The sequence below is a fragment of the Panthera leo genome, chromosome A1 (genome assembly GCF_018350215.1).
Source record: "Panthera leo isolate Ple1 chromosome A1, P.leo_Ple1_pat1.1, whole genome shotgun sequence".
In the NCBI taxonomy this organism is placed as follows: domain Eukaryota; kingdom Metazoa; phylum Chordata; class Mammalia; order Carnivora; family Felidae; genus Panthera; species Panthera leo.
The window spans coordinates 94,649,171-94,669,440 of record NC_056679.1 but is presented as its reverse complement, the minus strand read 5'-3'; the positions used below and the strand labels follow the sequence as shown (position 1 = coordinate 94,669,440).

At 42.7% G+C, this 20,270-nt stretch overlaps 1 protein-coding gene across 1 annotated transcript; it reads right to left on the bottom strand.

Moving 5' to 3' along the window:
- Window positions 1-220: 220 nt before the first annotated feature.
- On the bottom strand, window positions 221-6,497 carry ARL14EPL (ADP ribosylation factor like GTPase 14 effector protein like). Its single transcript, XM_042905583.1, has 3 exons — window positions 6,405-6,497; window positions 4,338-4,477; window positions 221-580 (listed from the first exon to the last, which is right to left on the bottom strand). Exons 1-3 carry the CDS (start codon window positions 6,495-6,497, stop codon window positions 358-360), a joined length of 456 nt encoding a protein of 151 aa, XP_042761517.1. The 3' UTR covers window positions 221-357.
- Window positions 6,498-20,270: the final 13,773 nt, after the last annotated feature.

The following is a 20,270-nucleotide window of genomic DNA, read 5'->3' as shown; positions in this document are numbered from 1 at the left end:
ACTTATGATTGTATGTTCTCTGTAAGGAGAGCTCTCAGCTACAGAGTTCTGAACATCTTAAAACTACATCTTCTCAGGTACCAGTAAAGACGAAAGACATTTTTGACTTGAGGGCAGAGACGGAGGTGTTCGAGGGAGGCGATGCTGAGACCATGCACTGTCACCCTTTGGTCACGAGTGAAGGCATTGGAGCGACTGCCCATTCTACATTGTTCTACAGTTTCAGAGAACATGAACCTTCAGCATCTTCTCCCAGCATTTCCCCCAAGCCCTAAAATCCACCCATGAGAAAGAGGTTGGCTTCACTGTCAAGAAGAAACAGAAAGAAGAAACAAAGCTGTTCCCAGGGAACAGCTCCTAGTCAGGAACGGGGTATGGCAGTGTGCTGACCACCTCCCCAGATTCGGTGACAATGGCATCATAGACCCACCGACGGTTGCACCGGCACTCGGGCCCACACTTGTTGGAGTTGCACTTGGGACAAGGGTAGAAGCAGCCCAGACAATTCTTCTCCAGGCAATCACACAGATCGGCGTCGTTACAGATCAGCCGGCCACTTTTGTCGTACTTCTTCCTGACCCTGCCGAGAAAGCAGACGACAGTCCCGGTTTCCTCAGCACGGAGAATGAAGGACTATGCAGCTCACTTCATAAATACAGCCTGTCTATTCTGAGCAAATGTCATCCTCAAGATTACCCAGCCACGCTCCAGAATGTGATATGGCAGTGGTGTTTGGGGAAATTCAGCCAACATGCCACGGATTCCCAACACGGCCAGGCTAGTCACTTTGTTTTCCCAGCATGCTGGGGAACAGAATATTCCACCGAAGCAAATGAGAAAGAACAGCTGAATAAAAGCTTCTTCCTACGAATGCCCCCAATTTTTCTTCAAAACTGTAATCATCCTTGATGAAGTTTTCCCTGAAAAATTGCACTCTTTTTTTCTTTCTTAAAAAAAAAAAAAAAACACTAGAGGGAGGGGCACCTGGGTGGCTCAGTCGGTTGAGCATCTGACTCTTGGTTTCTGCTCAGGCCATGATCTCACAGTTGGTGAGTTCGAGCCCCGCGTCGGACTCTGGGTTGACAGCGTAGAGCCTGCGTGGGATTCTCTCTCTGTCTCCCCCTCTCTCTGCCTGCCCCTCTCCCACTTGCGCATGCACATGCACTCTCTGTCAAAATATATAAACTTTTTTTAAAGCACTACAGTGAATACAGTTATATTTTTAATAACTCGAGATAAATATTAGAACTGTGCATTACTACGCCATCATCATTAAGAAGAAAGACACACACACGCGCTAACAGTCCTTTGCTACCTAACAGTCTCCAGGTACCCTTGCTTCCCTTCCTTTCTGATTTTGTTTCTTACCCAGTGGAAGGAGAGAGAGCAGGTGATCAAGGTGGTAGGATCCGTCATGAGCTAAGTGAAGGCAATTAGTTCTGTACCCGAGGCGAGCAGTGGAGCCCACACCCTGCTCTAAGTGCCCACACTTTCTCTGTCAGCCCCTGCAACATGTCCAGGAGGCAAAAGCTTCCACAAGAATTCTGCCATCCTCTCCAAACAGAGCCCTTCTGAAATAAACCCTTCAAAAGTGAGCCGCATGAAAGCCTCAGTGTGACAAAAGTGCCTCTATATAGCTTGTATCCCTTATTAACAATTGGAAGTAAAAAATTAACAAGGGCTGGCCCTAAGCTGGTGTGGTGAGACTGTCCACTTTTCTGTTCCCTTTATCCTGAAACAGGCACAGAATCTCCTCTCTTCCGGTTCAGCTGAGTAACGCTGTTTCTTCTTCCTCCCTCTCCTAACAAAGCAGGGGAGGCTGGGGATCACTATGGAAACTTGCTGCCCGATTTTCTCACTTTATCGGGAATACCTTCCAAAGAGGATTTACATCTGGAGTGCTTTGTCTGTGGGATGCACAGACCACCCCCTCCCATGTCCACCAGGAAATTCAGGTGCCAGCAGACCAGGAGATTTAAAATCTAATATGGGGGCGCCTGGGTGGCTCAGTCAGTTAAGAGTCTGACTTTGGCTCAGGTCATGATCTCACGGTCCATGGGTTCAAGTCCCATATTGAGCTCTGTGCTAATAGCTCAGAGCCTGGAGCCTGCTTCAGATTCTGTGTCTCCCTTCTCTCTTTGCCCCTCCCCTACTCATGCTCTCTCTCTCTCTCTCTCTTTCAAAACTAAACATTAAAAAATAAATTAATAAAAAAAAAATCCAATATGGAAACCGTGGTCATGAAGCCACCAGAGAGCACATACCAGATCTTGTCCTTGTCACCTTGCCTTAACCCAAAAATATTCCTTTGCCTTAACTCTGATACCAACACACAGATTTTATAGTTTCCTGTTCATCTGATGCTTTCTTTTATAAAACTCTCAAATATCAGACATACAAAAGTGTGCAAAACAGGGGTGCCAGGCTGGCTCAGTTAGAAGAGCTCTTGATCTTGGGGTCATGAGTTTGAGCACCATGTTGGGTGGCAAAGATTATTTTAAATGTTTATATATTTATTTTTTGAGAGCACGCAAGCACATGCGCGAGCCAGGGCAGGACAGAGAGAGACAGGGAGAAAGAGAATCTCAAGAAGGCTCCACACTCAGCACAGAGTCTGACGTGGGGCTTGATTCCACGAACCGTGAGATCATGACCTGAGCTAAAATCAAGACTCGGATGCTTAACTGACTGAGCCACCCAGGCGCCCAATGGGATTACTTTTAAATAAATAAATGAACTTAAAAAATAAAGTGTGCAAAACATAAATGCACAGGTAAAGAAGAAGAATAAACCAAATCTCTACTTGCCCACTGCCCAGCTTGATAAAAGAGTATTATGGCACTGAGGTCTTCTCCATGGCCCGCCCACAGCATCCCTCAACCCGGCCCTCCAAGAGGAACCACAGCTTTAAGTAATAACAATCCCTTGGGGTCTTGAGTTGGCTCAGTCGGTACAGTATGCAATTCTTGATCTTGGGGTCGTGAATTCAAGCCCCACATTGGGCATCTGGGGCGCCTGGGTGGCTCAGTCGCTTCGGTGTCCGACTTCGGCTCTGGTCCTGATCTCGTGGCTCGTGAGTTTGACCCCCATGTTGGGCTCCATGCTGACAGCTCAGAGTCTGGAACCTGCTTCAGATTCCCTCTCTCTCTCTCTCTCTCTGCCCCTTCCCCGATCACTCTCTGTCTCTCTCTCTCAAAAATAAATAAACATTAAAAAAAATTAAGGGGCCCTGGGTGGCTCAGTTGGTTAAGCGTCCGACTTCAGCTCAGGTCATGATTTCATGGTTTGTGGGTTCGAGCCCGGCACTCAGAGCCTAGACCCTCCTTAGGATTCCATGTTTCCTTCTCTCTCTGCCCCTCCCGCACTCGTGCTCTATCTCTCAAACATAAATAAATGTTAAAAAAGATTTAACATAAAAAAACAAAATTCATCAACATTGGTATTGTCAGACTAAATGCTGCCTCTCTCTGGAACCTCTCTGCTGTACTGATGAGGTTCTGTATCCTGAATGTTCATTAGCCTTTTCTTCATTGTTTGGTTCATTTCTCTCTTTAGATGTTTATCTTTTTCTTATTGACTTATATAAACTCTGGATACTGACCTTCCAAATTATAAATAACTTCTCCTATCCTGTGGTTTGTCTTTCACTATTTTTAAGGCGTATTTTAATGGGCATAAATTTTTAAGTTTTCAAAAAATTTTTAATGTTTATTTTTGAGAGAGAGGGAGAGGGAGACACAGAATCCGAAGCAGGCTCCAGGCTCCGATCCGTCAGCACAAGGCCTGACACGGGGCTTGAACCCCCCAACCGTGAGACCATGACCTGAGCCAAAGCTGGACCCTACATCTTTCTTACTTTTAATCATCTTTCTTACTAAAGCTATTACTCTAATCCAAGGGTTTCTGGTACCTTTAAAAAACTGATTACTAGTCTGGGATTATTGTCTATTTCTTGAAGTTGCTAACTTCCAAATACGTGGGGCAATACTGCACTTGAGAAAAGATATTTTTTTTAATTTTTTTTAATGTTTATTTATTTTTGAGACAGAGAGAGAGACAGAGCATGAATGGGGGAGGGGCAGAGAGAGAGGGAGACACAGAATCAGAAGCAGGCTCCAGGCTCTGAGCCATCAGCCCAGAGCCTGACGCGGGGCTCGAACTCACGGACCGTGAGATCGTGACCTGAGCTGAAGTCGGATGCTCAACCGACTGAGCCACCCAGGCGCCCCAAGAAAAGATATTTTTAAAACATAAAGAAGAGGCAATCTTTGCTTTGTCCGGGAGAATTCAGGCATGTTACAATCCTGCAAATCAAATACAATAAATCATGATCTTACTTGTATTTTACAGAAAAATACTCATTCATCTTTGACATCCGAGCTTTCTTTTTCTGCTGCCTTGTTTCAGGATTAAAGTCCGCTACCTGTGGTCCAGGGTTTTGAAATGCCAAGCATTTTAACTGCCGCTCTATCTGTTGCTACAAAACAAATAAAATGTATTAGTAGTAAGAATTTGAGAGTTGTTTTATGTTGTATCAAAATAAACTTCCGCCATAATATCATGAAAGCACAGATGTTTTACCTAGAGAAAGAAACAGTTTTATTTGATTCAGTCTCTAAAGATGATATAAATGTCCTCACGTGTAAATTTCCTCACGTTAGGTCATTCTTTCTGAATGAAGAAATCCACAGTAAAAAACTCATATAATTAAAAAAGGAAAACCATAGAAAACAACCCAGCAGGAACAGAATTCCTTTTACACCTGGAAAATACCAGTTGGCTTCTCAAATCTGATGGGGATGAAAGTCAGAATTAGCATTTTATGGAGGGAGGGAAAAAGGGAAGAGAGCCCTTCTGCAACTCTTGGCTGCAGAAACTCAAGGTGAAGGGTCTCAAACCACAATGGGACCCCAAAGTGCACACAGCCCCATCCTCCCCCCCCCCACCCCGTGTTCTGGAATATGTTTCACAACAATCATGTTGTTGGATCACTTCAAGGCAGTGTGCACCCACCTGAAGGATCCACTCTCAGTAAGAGCCAGATTTGAGGAAGAAAATCTTCCTCGCATGGCTTTCTAGAGTGTTAGTGGAGATTTTCAAAAGACTCCATCTGGGGACATTTACAGATGGAAAAGAAATGGAGCCCAATTGAGAAAGACAAGGAACAAAGATGCTTCTTCAATAAATCCTGACACCTTATTTCAAAAATGTGGCACATAGGTCACTAGGGAAGGGAATGCTATTCTGAAGGATTTCAGAAGAATATAATCTCATTGGCCCCAAAACACACAGGCTGTCATACAGAGATGAAATACCACACCTGGAAACAAAAGGGAAACTTTCAAAGTGTGGATTTCAACGTAACAAGTCAGTAACAACTTCAGCCTTGTCTGCAGTTGATTTAGCTTATAATAATAGTCCAGTTTGTCTAAAATAATATAAATATGTTCCTTTAAATTTTCTGGGTTATTTTTTAAGTTTATTTATTTACTACTTTGAGAGAAAGGAGAGAGCACAAGCAGGGGAAGAGCAGAGAAAGAGGGAGAGGGAGAGGGAGAGGGAGAGGGAAAGGGAGAGGTAGAGAGAGAGAGAGAGAGAGAGAGAGAGAGAGAGAGAATCCCAAGCAGACACAACACGGTCAGTGCACAGCCTGCCATAGGGCTTGAATACACAAACCACGAGATCATGACCTGAGCCAAAGTTGGATGCTTAACCCACTGAGCCACCCAGGTGCCCCATGTTTCTTTAAATTTTCATTTTGGTGTGTGTGTATGGGTTTGTTTTACAAACTAGACTGTATGAAACAATTCTGTATTTAGGTATGGCTGTGAAATAAAGACAACTTCATATCGTCTACTGTCATTGTCAGTTCCATGACAAAAGTGTAAGAACACAGACACGAGACGCAAGTTCAAACCTTGGCCACTTGTCAGGGGTGTGCACTGAACAAGCTCCCACTTCTCTAAGCCTCACTGATTCCCTTTGCAAAACGGGGTCACGATAGTACCCTGTGATACAAGTTTGATGAATTAATATGTACCAAGTTTTAGAATCATGACCAGCAGGTAATAGGGGGCAAAAAAAAACCTTAGGGCTTGTTAAATAAAAACACTGGACTATAGTCTCTGCAAATATTTTTCTCCAAGGGGCAGGATTTTATTGCACAGAACATTGGGTTGTAAATCAAGGGAGGTGAGTGGCAGAGAGGAGGTACGTGAAGTGAGACCAGCCCCTCAGAGAGCAGAAAGAAATGGGGGAAAAGCCCCACCCGTATGGAGGAGCAGAGAACCTTCCTGTGAAATCCTGACGGGACCCACCTTCCACCCAAGACCAGGCTCACCTCCGAGATCCCCGAGCTGAGACCTCTCCAAATACCATGAAACCCTAATATCCACTTGCCATACCAGCTGCTTTTGTCCGATCTGACAGTCTTTCTCAGGAGAGCTTTGACCTGTGTGTCCCTCTTGCGTGACACTCTTCTCTGATTGTTCATTCATTTCCAATCACTAAACGAAGGAACTGGGACCGAAAGAGAACACATTAGTATGATATATCTCCGGTAACCTAATCCTGGGACTTTCTGGCTCTCTCACTACATCCTTCTTTCTTTCAAAGCCAGGTTTCCTGCAAAAGCCATCCACTCTCCTGGCTTCTTTTTTTACCCCTCACTCCAAAATCCCATATCTGCCTCCCCCCAGACCACCTGACCAATGCTTTTATCTGCCAGGAGTTCCATGAACAAATCATACCTAACTTCTAACCATTCTTAGCATCATAGACTTTGCTGGAGCAGACCACCCTGGGACCATCCACTTCTCTCTCTCACTCTCTTTTTAAATGTTTATTTTATTTTTGAGAGTGAGCAAGAGAGCGTGAACAGAGGAGGGGCAGAGAGAGAGAAGGAGAGAGGGAGAGAGAATCTTAAGCAGGCTCCTTGCTGTCAGCACAGAGCCTGATGCGGGGCTCGAACTCAGGAACCGTGAGATCATGACCTGAGCCAAAACCAAGAGTCGGACGCTAAACCCAGTGAGCCACCCAGGCACCCCACTTCTCTTTAAGAGTCTGCATTCTTAGACCCCCATTGTTCCCCCATTACACATAATCCCTTGACAAAAAGTAAGACACGTGAATGTCATATGTCCCCAGTAACATTGTGAAAATCCCATCCACTCTTGTGGGTTCAGTGTCACCTCTTTGTGCAGATAGTTCCTCAGGGTGCTCTAAAAGCCCTGGCTTCCTCACTCAAGTTTTCTGACACATTTCTAGTACAACATGGGCAAAAGGGAAGGCATCCGGTGTCCATAAAACCCAGCTGCTAACATGCCTACAATTTGCTCTGAAATACTTGGTTGTATACACAGGGTGCCGTTTATGGATGCGTGACTCAGGTGAGGTCAACATGGGATGCTAATCGCAAATTGCATATCCCAGGCTGCTCTGCAGTGTTCTCTCTCAGAAAGGACCAAGCTCCAGAGGCGGCTCCCACAGCCCTGCGGGTTGTCTTACCTCTCATCCATTGCTGGGACTGTCTACAAGGGTGCTGTTTCTACCGAAGAAGCCTGACTTATGCTTTACCAAGGTCCCTGGGGGCGTTTGGCACCACAGGCTTGCTGCTTGCCAGCTGGATCTATCCGCGTATCTGCATTCTCCCAGGTCTAAGTCATAGACCGTCCATTCTTCTGTACCCCGCACTCTCCAGTTCCCCATAGTAGGTCAGGAAGTTGAGTTTTCTTTCCCTAACAATTGATTTTCCTTTTCATTCTCTATCAGGTGGAATCCACCCTACAGATAGCGGCCTTAGTATTAATGGTACTTACCTTTGATCAGGACAGCTTTAACGTTTGCGTCAGCTTGACGAAACCCCAGCCCAGGCTTCTTCCTGACTCTTGAAACTGACCTCCTTTTTCCCAGAGTTTTTACTTCAGAAAACTCATCGTTATAAATTCTTTCTCTGTCCCATTGACATGTAAATCTTCTCGGAGCCTCCAGCCAGTTTTACAACCCAGGAATGTCTTGCTCAAAGATTAGGAGGCATCCCTTTGAAATGTAATCAGCCAGGAAGATGGCACCTGTGTTTGCGTTTGCCAGTCTCTGTGGGAAGGTAGAGCCTAACTTGCTAATTGGTGGGTGCCAATTAGCAAACACAGGTGGCTTAATCACGGAGAAAACCATTTGCAAACTCAATGTGCTCGACACATCTCCTGGATCAGCCTCTGTCAAGCCCTCCAGTTGTTTCCTTCTGCCTTTTGGGTCACGCTGAGTTCACACTGAGTTCTGGCTTCTCTCCCCTGTCATCACAGTCTTGAACCAAGTCTTGCCTGTTTACCTGTGTCCCGTGCAATTTTTCCTTTGACAGTCTCACATGCAGTGTCACTTGTGATCAGCCAAACACTCATGCGGAGTATTTTCCAATTCATCTGAAGATAAAATCACACGGAGCTATTTTAAAAATTGTAAATTTCCTGAAGAAGGAGGACTTAGAACTACTTCCATTCTGACCTCCATCTCTACTTCCTAATTAAGATCTTTCCAGCTTATATTTTTTCGCAAAGTTTTGTTTATTTAAAAAAATTGTTTTAATGTGTATTTATTTTTGAGAGAGAGAGAGAGAGAGTGCACAAACAAGGGAGAGACAGAGGAGACAGGGAGTCACAGCATCTGAAGCAGGCTCCAGGCTCCGAGCTGTTAGTACAGAGCCCGACACGAGGCTTGAACTCACAAACTGTGAGATCATGACCTGAGCCGAAGTTGGACCCTTAGCCAACGAAGCCACCAGGCACCTCTGAAATTTTTGTTTAAACTCCAGTTCGTTAGCATATAGTGTAGTATTGGTTTCAGGAGTAGAATTTAGTGATTCATCACTTACATGTAACACCCAGTGCTCATCCCAACAAGTATTGTCCTTAGTGGCCGTCACCCATTTAGCCCATCCCCCCCCCCCATTCCTCCATCAACCCTCAGTTTGTTCTGTATAGTTAAGACTCTCTTACGGTTTGCTTCTCTCTCTCTCTCTCTCTCTCTCTCTCTTCCTTTTTCCCTCCCTTATTTTCATCTGTTTTATTTCTAAAATTCCACATGTGAGTGAAATCTCCAGCTTACCTCTTAACTCTGGCAAAAGACCCTGAGAGCAAAGCAGCCCCTACGGGAACCCAACTACCGGCTCAAGCAATTAGGACTGGCCTGAGCCAGCAAGACCCCAAGTGACTGATCCCAAGACAAAGATACACCTGACCTGCACTGCCCACCTGTGGAGACCCACCCACCTCTGTCCCACATTTCCCTTATATAAACCTACAAGTATTTCTAGCACTTTGGAGACAATCTTTGAGATCTTTCCGGTGTTGGCCTTGCTGAAATAAATTCCTTTCCTGTTTCACCATCCCTCCTCTCTCTGCCATTGGATTTTGTGAACCGTGAGCAGCAGAACCTCATCTGTTTGGCTCTTGCACCCCTGGCCCCCAGTTACAGTTTCAAATTCCAGACCTACTGGGCTTGCAATTTGCAAAGCAGAATCCTGGTAATCTGTATCATTAATGAGCCCTGCAGGTGAATCTTCCCCTTAAACTCCCCTTAAACAACAACAACAAGTAGGTGTTAGTTTTCTCCAACCAGTCTTGCCATCTGATCCTAAAACTACTGTCTGTATTTTCCTCCCACCCTCAATTCATCCAAACCATTGTGGTTGTGATAATATTTTCCTAAATCCGATATTTCTTTATCTCATTCCTATTATAAGACTTCGATGAGTTCCCACAATAACACCCCACAAGCCCACCATAGCAGAGGAGGTCGGTCCCAACTACCCCCAACTCACCCATGTCTACACTCGACTCCCCACACACCCCCATTCAGGGCTGAGCCTGCCTGATCTCACCATTCCCAGTAACAAACACACCTCTCACCTCCCACCTAACTCGGCACTTGACCTTTGAACTCTGGTCTCTGCTCCAAGAAGGCTCCAGAAACCTCCTCTGATCTCTCTAGTCCCTGCAGGCTTGGGATCTCTTTGGTGCTTCCTGAAGAAAATCTCTCCTCCCCAAACCCCCCACCCCCCACCAAGGGACCCTAAACCCTCTACCCTCTTCATGTAACAAGTTTTCCTCCTCATGGGAATAAATACGAGCTCATGATTATCCTTGCAAGCTAGAATTTTTCCTGAAAAGGCATCCGTGTAACTGCAATGAGAGAAATGAGTATCTTATGTAAATCCTCTGCCTGAGAGCCTTTTATTTAAGTGCTTTGTGAAATACACTTTTCCACAAATAGATTGGGGGTGGGGGTAGGGGGACTTGCTTCTTCATATTACAAATAAAGCAAAAGGAAATTATGATACAATATCCCTGGGGACTGAAGTTTAATTGGATTCTATTATAAGCCCAAAATATCTGTCCCAGGAAAAGTAATAAAAGTGTTCAGAATTCCCCCTTTTTTTCCCCCCTGCTTGGTTTTCCCAAGGCAGGGGCTCTTGACCTTGCATGAGTAAAGAATACATATTTATTCCCACTAACCTCTAACTGAAATTCTGGCATTCCCTTCTATTACAAGGCAACCAACAAATAATAATAGTGTTAGCAGTACTTGTGACTTTCTTGCCACTGAAAACACAGATGTTTTCATCACCCGTTAAAATTGCTGTCGACCCGTCCAAATGTTATTTACACTTACCCCTTCTTTAAAATGATGGTAGTTCTTGGCCCACTGCTAGAATGTATTTGATAGGTGAATAATGAAACACATATACTGCTATCACAAATTGTTTTTAACATTTGGATAAGTGTCTTTCAGTGTAATTGCTTTCCTTTGTAACCTCACAGATCTTATTCCATATGATTAAAAACATCATTCTAGGGGCACCTGGCTGGCTCAGAGGAACATGGTACTCTTGATCTTGGGGTTGTGAGTTCGAGCACCACGCTGGATGTTGAGATTACGTAAATAACAACAACAAAACTTTTAAATATAATTTAAAAAAAACATAAAAATTCATCCTAAACAAATGAACATTCTGGGAAATTATCCATAGATCTAACCCCGTTGGCCGAAAGGGGTCCAGGACACAAAAGTCAGATTTAAAACCCTTGCACAGAGGCAGGAAGACCCACTGCCACCACCTCTGCTGATCCTGGAGTTGAAAAACAACAGCTCCAGGCTGTAGAAGAGGCTCATAGGGCTGGAAGCAATGTGGTATGTCCTAGGCTATGGCACTGAATGGAACACAAAGAGAACATCGATTTAACAAACTCTGTGTTCAGTCCTCACATTACATCAAATTGCATATGAAAGACCCAAAATATGATCTAGCCCAAAAAGAAGAGGCTCCCAAGGGAGCAGAGACTCCCAGAGCAGGGGTCCTCCAGGTGTGGCCAAGGATGGGGCTTTGAGCCCGAATGGAAATCAACTGACTCAATTTATTTTTAAATGAGAGAGAGAGGGAGACAGAGAATCCCAAGCAGGCTCTGCACGGTCCACGAGTGCAGAGTCCGATGCAGGGATCGAACTCACAAACTGTGAGATCATGACCCGAGCTAAAATCAAGAGTTGGATGCTGAACCGACCGAGCCACCCAGGCGCGCCCCTAGAACACTGGGTAGTTTAGCAGACATTTTTCTTCATAGCAAGACGGTCTTCCTGGAGAAGGCAGTTCACTGATAGACATGCTGGCATAAGCTCTAATTCACTGTGACCGAGGACCTTGAGAAAACTGGAGTTCTACTGGGTCTTCAGCTCTGGAAGTGGTCTTACACCTTTCTTTACCTAGTGCCTACTGCTCGATACGTACCCCCTGAATATTAGGCTAGTGGATGCCAATTATTAGAGACCTACTAAGCGCCAGGCACTTAGACTACTTCATTCGATTCCACGACTGTGAACTAGATGTTATGTCTATCTTTCAGATGACCAAACTGAGGCCCAGAAAGATCCTTTTGGCCCCACAGGTACAAGTAGGCTACATGAGTCTGAAACCTAGATCTCTTTGGCCCCCAAAACTAAGCTTTTCTCAGGATGTTACACAGCTTTAAGATTTGTTTTATGGGCACCTGGGTGGCTCCGTTGGTCAAGCCTCTGACTCTTGATTTCGGCTCGGGGCATGATCTCGAGAACCTCAAGATCAAGCCTCTTGTTGGGTTCCATGCTGACAGCGTGGAACCTGCTTGGGATGCTCTTTCTCTGCCCCTCCTCTACTCACGCACACTTTCTCTCTCTCTCTCTCAAAATAAATAAATAAACTTAAAAATATGTATTTGTTTTAATGATGACCACCATTTCTACACAGGACATTGCAGAGGGAGGGGATATTGTTGTCCTTTTCAAAAGAAGGTATGGAGAAGGACTGAGGGAGGATGCACTTTAGATAACCTCAAGTTTGCCCTCACATCTCAAAGGGTGTGCTGGGAAAAGACTTCCACCTGAGGCACATGAGCCACATCTGATTTCAGGATGGGATTCAGAAGTCAGCATAAAAGAAGAAAGCCAGTGGGGTGCCAGGCTGGCTTAGATAGTAGAGCCTATAACTCTTGGTCTCAGGGTCGTGGGTTCAAGCCCCATGTTGGGGGCACAGATTACTTAGAAAAAAGAAGAAAGTCATGTGTAGGCAAAGTTACCTTGAAAACGCCTTCAGAAAATGCTACATAGAGAATAGCTTTATACAGCCAGACATTTCACCAGCATCAGGATAAATCATTGTTTCTTCTATTGAACATCAAATGAAGTAGTTGGCTTAGGGTAGGAGCCACCATGGATAAATTGTTTACCTTGAAACCTCAGAATCACATCACCTGGCAAGTTGCTGGCTCTATGGAGGCCTTGGGAACTATGTCACCCTAGAAGCAGCCCAGGTCCAGATCATCTTCCTGGTCACTCTGGGGCACTGGTCATAGAGGGGAATGCAGGAAATGGCTCACACTTGAATCATTCACACTTATTTTTAGGATGCCCCCAGCACCATAGAGTTGAATTTTTGAGGGCTTATTATATCCTTTTGTGTTTTGTTTTTTTTTTTTTTTTTTAAATTTTTTTTTAATGTTTATTTATTTTTGAGACAGAGAGAGACAGAGCATGAACGGGGGAGGGTCAGAGAGAGAGGGAGACACAGAATCCGAAGCAGGCTCCAGGCTCTGAGCTGTCAGCACAGAGCCGGACGCGGGGCTTGAACTCACTGACCGTGAGATCATGACCTGAGCTGAAGTCGGACGCTTAACCGACTGAGCCACCCAGGCGCCCCTTGTGTTTTGTTTTTTAAATAGGCTTCATGCCACTGGGTGTTGTATGGAAACCAATTTGACAGTAAATTTCATATATTTAAAATAAATAAATAAATAAATAAATAAATAAATAAATAGGCTTCATGCCTAGTGAGGAGGCTAACACAGGGCTTGAACTCACGACCCTAAGATCAAGACCTGAGCTGAGATCAAGAGTCAGGTGGTTACTGACTGAGCCACTCAGGTGCCCCAAGGGCTGATTATATCTTGCATAAGGTGGAATAAGTACATTTTTTTCTTTTTTTCTTTCAATGTTTATTTATTTTTGAGTGTGGGGGAAGGGGCAGAGAGAGGGGAACAGAGGATCTGAAACACACTCTACGCTGACCGCAGAGAATCCCATGTGGGGCTCGAACTCACAAACTGCGACATCATGACCTGAGCTAAAGTCAGATGCTCAACCAACGGAGCCACTCAGGCGCCCCTATTTTTCCTACTTTTCATCCCGAATGACACTAGCAAATTAGCAAAGCAAGAAAAATGTTCAGTTTATACTCTAGCCCAAAAGTTGACCTCTGCTTTTATTCAGGAGCTGATAAAGCTGTGTAATCTGAGAACTATCTGGAAGACACTCCTCAGAAAATATTTAGAAAAGACACACACATAGACATCCATAGAGAACATTCAAATGCATAGTGTGGTAGTGAATGGATCGAAAGGTTTTCATTAAAAGCTGCGACTCACAGTAGAGATTCGAGCTATTTTGATCTCATTCTGTCTCCAGCCTTAGTTTCCCATACCTGCTAAAAATGATAAGTCACTGAGGTAATTGACAGGTGACGCAGATCCCACCAGGGACACCCTGGTAAAGAGAAACACTGTGCTGGTGATCAATTAAGCCATTCCCCTGCTGCTCCCTCCCAGCTGAGTCAGCTGGTTTCAAAGCCACAAAACTGCACAATAACCTCTAACAAAACCTCGACTGCCATTTGTCCAAAAGTATTCATAGTAACTTGGATCCAAGCCTTTGGGGGTGTTTTTTAGATAAACAATGTGGACACTTTAGAAACAACTTTATTTACAAAATATAAGTATGTATCCTAGTTATATATATCTTATATATATATTGCTGTAAATATATATATTTTTATAAATATATAGTATACAACTATATATATACTATAATATATGTATTTTATAAAGATATATAAATAATATAAAATATACATCACACACACATACACACACCCTTCTGTGGCTCAATATAAAATAATGTGAAAACAAACATCATGCTTTTAAAGTAATTTGAAGGGACGGTCACCAGAAATTGACAATGTGACCACAGGGGTGTTAATGCCATTGCCAGAATGTGGTAACCGGGCATCACTCTGTAACTAAACCTCCTGAAAAGCATATCTGGGTCACTTAAATTATCTACAGCCACAAGGGCCTCTCCAGTCACACCTTAGTTATAACCTGGATCTCCCGAATTACACATTTTCATTCTTCCTTGCAATTTCAAAGACTACAAAAAAACAGAAAGCTGTGTGTTTAGCCTGCCCCATCAATGGAAAGGAAAGAAGGAAGACAACTCTTTAATGACGCCAGAAGATTAGGCCATTTTCCGCTGTAGGGGGACCTTTGGCATGAACATTATTGCAAGTGAAACGCAATCAAAACCCAGCAGACTCAGGAAAAGCTCTTTACACACACTCCCCCCTCAACTGCCTGCTTGCACCAGGATGAGAGCCAATAACAGAGACTCCCCTTTACCTAAGAAATGTATCTACATAAGAGGGCACTCTGTTTTTCAAACATCCCCTTTCACCTTCCTGCTGAGTTTTCCTCCTGTTCCTATCTTCAGACCCCTAGCCCCTTCTTAGTTTGCATAAGTGTCCTGTTGCCTTACTGTCTTTGAAATGTCCATGTCCGTGTAGATTCCCCGTATGTACACTATTCAATCTGATTTTCTCCTGTTAATCTGTCTCCTGTCAATTTGATTCTAAGTCCAGTGAGAAAAATCTTGAAGGGCAGAGGAAATTCTTCCTCCCTACCACAGCATTGTCCTGACAGATATACTTCCAACTACTCATCCCACCTTTTAGGGATGGAGGTTCTTTGCTCCAGACCCCCGTAAGTTTCTTTTCTATGCATTTCTTTGCTGCCGTTTTTATTTCAGTCCACACTGTAACAACAGGACCCCAATTTTCTTCCACTCTTAATGACAACACATTAGTATTGCAATATTTATTCAGAGTCAATATCTGGTGGCCTGCTTTAGCCTTGTCTCTCTCTACCAGCCTCAGAGGGAATCAAGTTTATGTGCATCCTCAGAAAAGGAGCATCCTTGAAATGACTGACCTCCCACTCTCCCTCGCTCTCTCCTTCCTAAGGAGAGTCGACGCATCAAGCCCAGCGATGGGGGGTAAAGAGAAAGAGCACATACCTTTCAGTTGGATGAAAAAGAAGGAAGGAATAGTGGAAACAAGAGAAAATGTTCTTCCTTGTTTCCTTTGTTTTGCTGAGAAACCATAGAGCCCTCCAGGGAAAAAGACACAAGGCCTCTAAGGTCCTCCTACAGTTGAACGCTTTTTTAATAATGGTGGAGAGGAGCAGAGGTGGCAAATGGGAAGTGGGGTGGGTGTCAGGGGTGGAGAGTGATCCTTGACTTTCTCTTCCACCGAGACCCTGTTCTAAAATCATACGACATCAGGGAATGAAGGTAAATCTGCTCACCATCTCCCATCGCCCCGAAGCAGTGAGTCTCAAGCTTAAGTTTTGACTTTACTATTGAGTCTCCTATGTTGACTGCAAATGTTCAACAAATGTTAACCCCAGTTGCTCCCAGGCTGTATTTATATTTCAGTGTAAACAGCATACACACCCCCTCATAGTATCTCTAAAGTAGAGATACTTTATATACACACACACACATATATAGTATCTATAAAGTATAGTTTATATTGTATTATTACGTAATTTATAACTATATTATTATATAATTTAATTATTTTATCATACAATTTATAATTATATTATGTAATGTATAACTACATTAATATTATAGTATTATATTACCACTGTAAAATTATATATTATTTATATATTCTTATTTTTATTATTTGCATTATTTACATTATGTGATATATTATGATTCATATAATCATGTATTATAATATCTTATAATATGATAATCATATTTTATATATTATTCATATTATGTATAATTTGTATATATTATATATTATCTATACATTGTTATTTATATAGTATATATTACAGTATACATAGTACAGTATATATATATATATAAAGTATATATATAGTGTTCTTAAGAAGAACAGGAGAGGAAACAAAATCTTCACTTAGAAAAGGTTATAACCCATCTGGCAATGCTACAAAACCTTAAGGTTGTGCCAGGATTAAGTATATTTGATTTAAACTTTACATCCTTTAAGCAAACTGCTGTATCTTTCAGATTACACAGTAAACCTTGCATATCAAAATTTAAACATACATACATTTAAGCTAAAAACCATTTAGGGAAAAAATTGTGTGGTCCCAAGAGAAAGCCAGGTCATGTTTACAAGTCGTGCCTAAGGTATATATTAATCTCTAAATTACAGCCCTCTAACGATTGTCCTCTGCCACCAGGACTCTGATATTGTGCTGTGAGTCATTAAAACCGCTTCACTGGCAGGTTCATACCCGCCCCGTTCATTTGTGAATTAGAGGGTAAAAAACCACCATTTTATTCCTAATTACTTTTGCTACAAAGAACAAGGGAAAAGAAACAAAATCTTCAGTTATACGAGCTTGCAATCCATCTGGCAATGATACAATACTTTACGGTGGTGCCAGAATTAAGTATATTTGATCTAAACTTTATATCCGCTAAGCAACTGCTATATTTTTGAGATCACACAGGAAATTTTGCATATAAAAATGTTGCCATCTTGCCATTTAAGGATTGCCAATCCCATCTCGCTGATGAAAGATCCAAAAACCTCAAAGCAGCTAAAAATCCCACCAGGCTTTCCCACAATCACATCTTACAAATATACATTCTTTGGCCAGCATTTGGCTCTGTTCTTACACATTCCACAGGAAAAGGTACTCGTCCCTGATTTTACCACACAAGATGAACACAGAAGGTATGATCACATCAAGGGCCAAACGCAAGGACAGGAATCCTCTTAAAACCAGATGGAGGAAAGCCGTCTAAAGAATGAGGATTTTCACCAACCAAAAGTTCCAACTGAAAACTTAAAAAAAAAAAAAAAAATTAAAGTGCTAAGAAAGAACAGTGTGCCAGGGGATTGAAGATTATTACTTCCTCTTATTGCTTCAATTGAAAAAAGAAAATAAATCATACAAAATAATTATCCTGTACTATTTCCAATTTTCTCAAGCAAAATCTATTAGCTGTTCAAACTCATGGTTTAACTGGCAAATCTTCAGAAGAGTTTTACATCATGTTTTCACAAAGATTAAAATTTAATCTTAAAAGATGGAATAAAAATTAATAATACCTCACTAAATTTGCTATTCCATTTTTTGGAATGGAATATTTGGAATGGAATGGAAAATGCAAATGTATTGCATTTTCTACATAGCTTTTGCTAAGAAACTATGATTTCTTTCATCTTCAGATGTCTTCAGGTTTTCTGGACAATATTTAAAATTGGTTGCTTTTTCAAATGAAGGATTCACGTACTAAAACACTCTTCGGTTCACTTACTAATTCCTGGAGAGTAAAAATCTTTGTGTTGGAGAGCTGTATTAACTTATTTTATCAGTTTGTAGCTAGTTGAATATTAATGTGTAATATACACTGGACGATACAGGGAACATGGCTCTATAAGCTTATTTATCGTGATAACACTTATTATTGCAAAATATTGGAATGCCCATATATGGGCAAGTGGTTGAATAAAGTATGGTATATCCATGTGTACCATAAACATGAGAAGAGAGTAGGAAAGATCCCTATGATGCGATACAGAGTGATCTATAGACTGTATTATTTAATGAAAATAACAGAGTGTGATAGAATATCTACTCTCCGGGTAAGGAAGTATTACTACCCTTCATGTAGGAAAGAAAGGGATCTGTGGGGTGCCTAGGTGACTGGCTCTTGATTTCAGCTCAGGTCATGATCTCACGGTTTCATGAGTTCAAGCCCTGTGTTGGGTTCTGTGCTGACAGCACTGTACCTGCTTGGGATTCTCTCTTCCTTTTTCTCTCTGCCCCCCCCCCCCCCGCCCTCCCCACTCTCTTTCTCTCTCTCAAAATAAATAAATAAACAATAAAAAAAAAAAGGAAGAAAGAGATCTGAGACAATCTGTTACTTGTAGTCAAACAATTTCAATAAATTCAGTATGGTGTAAGGTGTTGCTTATGAAATAATCAAAAAGTCACTGGCTCCGAGAGCGGTAAGCATCTAGGGAGGAAATCTGTGGTAGGTAAGTTTCTAGTTTTATCTTCCTAAATGTGTTAGCGTCCTCGTCAGCTACTGGACAAGCTCGCGCTGGGCTTATTAACAGTCTAATGAAAGAATCCAACTGAGAATAATCTTCATTGTCTGGGCACTATTGCTGTGGGTTCACTGTGGCTAGTGTTTGATTAAGGTGCTTTTACACTATGAAACTGTAATGAGTTGTACTTTTGAAAAGGCAGGCTTCCTAGCGGGGAATCTCCATGGAAGTCCGATGGTGCATGGAGCTGATAACCCGAGCCAGGAGCCGTGGCTCCAGCTCCAGAGGCGTCCAGGGGCATCTGCTTTTCCAACCATTCACTCAGCAGGCATTGATTACATACCTGTTACCTTCCAGGAACTGTGTGAAAGATAACAAGACAAGTAACACATGGTTCTCTCTCTAAAGAGCTCCTAAGTCTAGAAGGAGATATGTAAATCAAACAGATACAACATATGCATCATAATTGCTCAGGACACTGCCAGGGCCAGGGGATGGGGTAGAGAGACTAGTGGCTTTCCCTGGAAAGGGATATCAAGGAGGGCTCCCGAGAAGAGGTGCCAGTTGAGTTCATTTTGAAAAAAGAACGGAGAAACTAGGTAGAGAGACAGTGGGAAGGGCATTCCAGGTGGATGGAGCTGCTCTAAGCAAGAGCTATAGGTAGGGGAAGTCTACATCTTTCAGAAGGGTCTGCTGGCAGGTGGAGGCGTGGTCCAGGCTACGGTAAGGCTGAGCCACAAGTGCATGGAGATAGCATCTGTGTATTTATAGACTCTACTAAATGCCTTTCCCAGACAACAATAGAGTGGCTGCTGGCAGATGACATGAATGAGGCAAGGGAGAAGAGCGTCAGCAGAGGTATGTAGTTTTGAGAGCTCCAGCATCTCTGTTCTGGAAAACTAGTCAAACTGATTTCACACAATTTGTAACCTGAACAAAGATCAGTAAAAGTTTCTATGGTGTGCAGGCAAACTGCTTTCTTTTGAAAAAGACTGAATTGTTTGGGGCGCCTGGGTGGCTTAGTTCAGCATCTGACTTCTACTCAGCCCACGATCTCCTGGTTTGTGGGTTCGAGCCCCGTGTCAAGCTCTGTGCTGACAGCTCAGAGCCTGCAGCCTGCTTCGGATTCTGTGTGTGCGTGTCTCTCTCTCTCTGCCCCTCCCCCACTCGTGCTCTGTTGCTGTCTCTCAAAAATTAATAAACGTTAAAAATTTTTTTAAAAAAGATTGAATTGTTTTACTATTATTACTATGACACTGATTATTATTACTGTATATTTACTATTGCTATTAGCATAACTATTAAGTAAATATTGCTGTGCTATTTTCAGTTACTAATGTCATAGTAACATTTGTTTCTTCATGAACTACTTCCCAATCTCAGGACACGTTTTGTATTTGCTGTACCTCAATTTGTTTCTGTTGTTCTGTCTTCTAGAAGTGACTTCCCATCATGCCTTAAAAAAACTATAGACAGGTGGTGTGTAAAAAATCTTTAAAGAGGCATCTTTGACCCAGCAATTAACTCTGAGGGACTTCTTCTAAGGAAAGATAAAGCTCTTTGCAAAAATTTAGCATCTTGTTTTAATTGC

Bases quoted from the DNA above. Each gene is read 5' to 3' on its own strand.
- ARL14EPL (XM_042905583.1), bottom strand. From the start codon at position 6,497: ATGAATGAACAATCAGAGAAGAGTGTCACGCAAGAGGGACACACAGGT. The intron at 4,478-6,404 runs GTATGGCAAGTG...TTTGTTTTGTAG, and splicing joins AGATCGGACAAAAGCAGCTG to CAACAGATAGAGCGGCAGTT. The intron at 581-4,337 runs GTAAGATCATGA...CTTTCTCGGCAG, and splicing joins TATTTTTCTGTAAAATACAA to GGTCAGGAAGAAGTACGACA.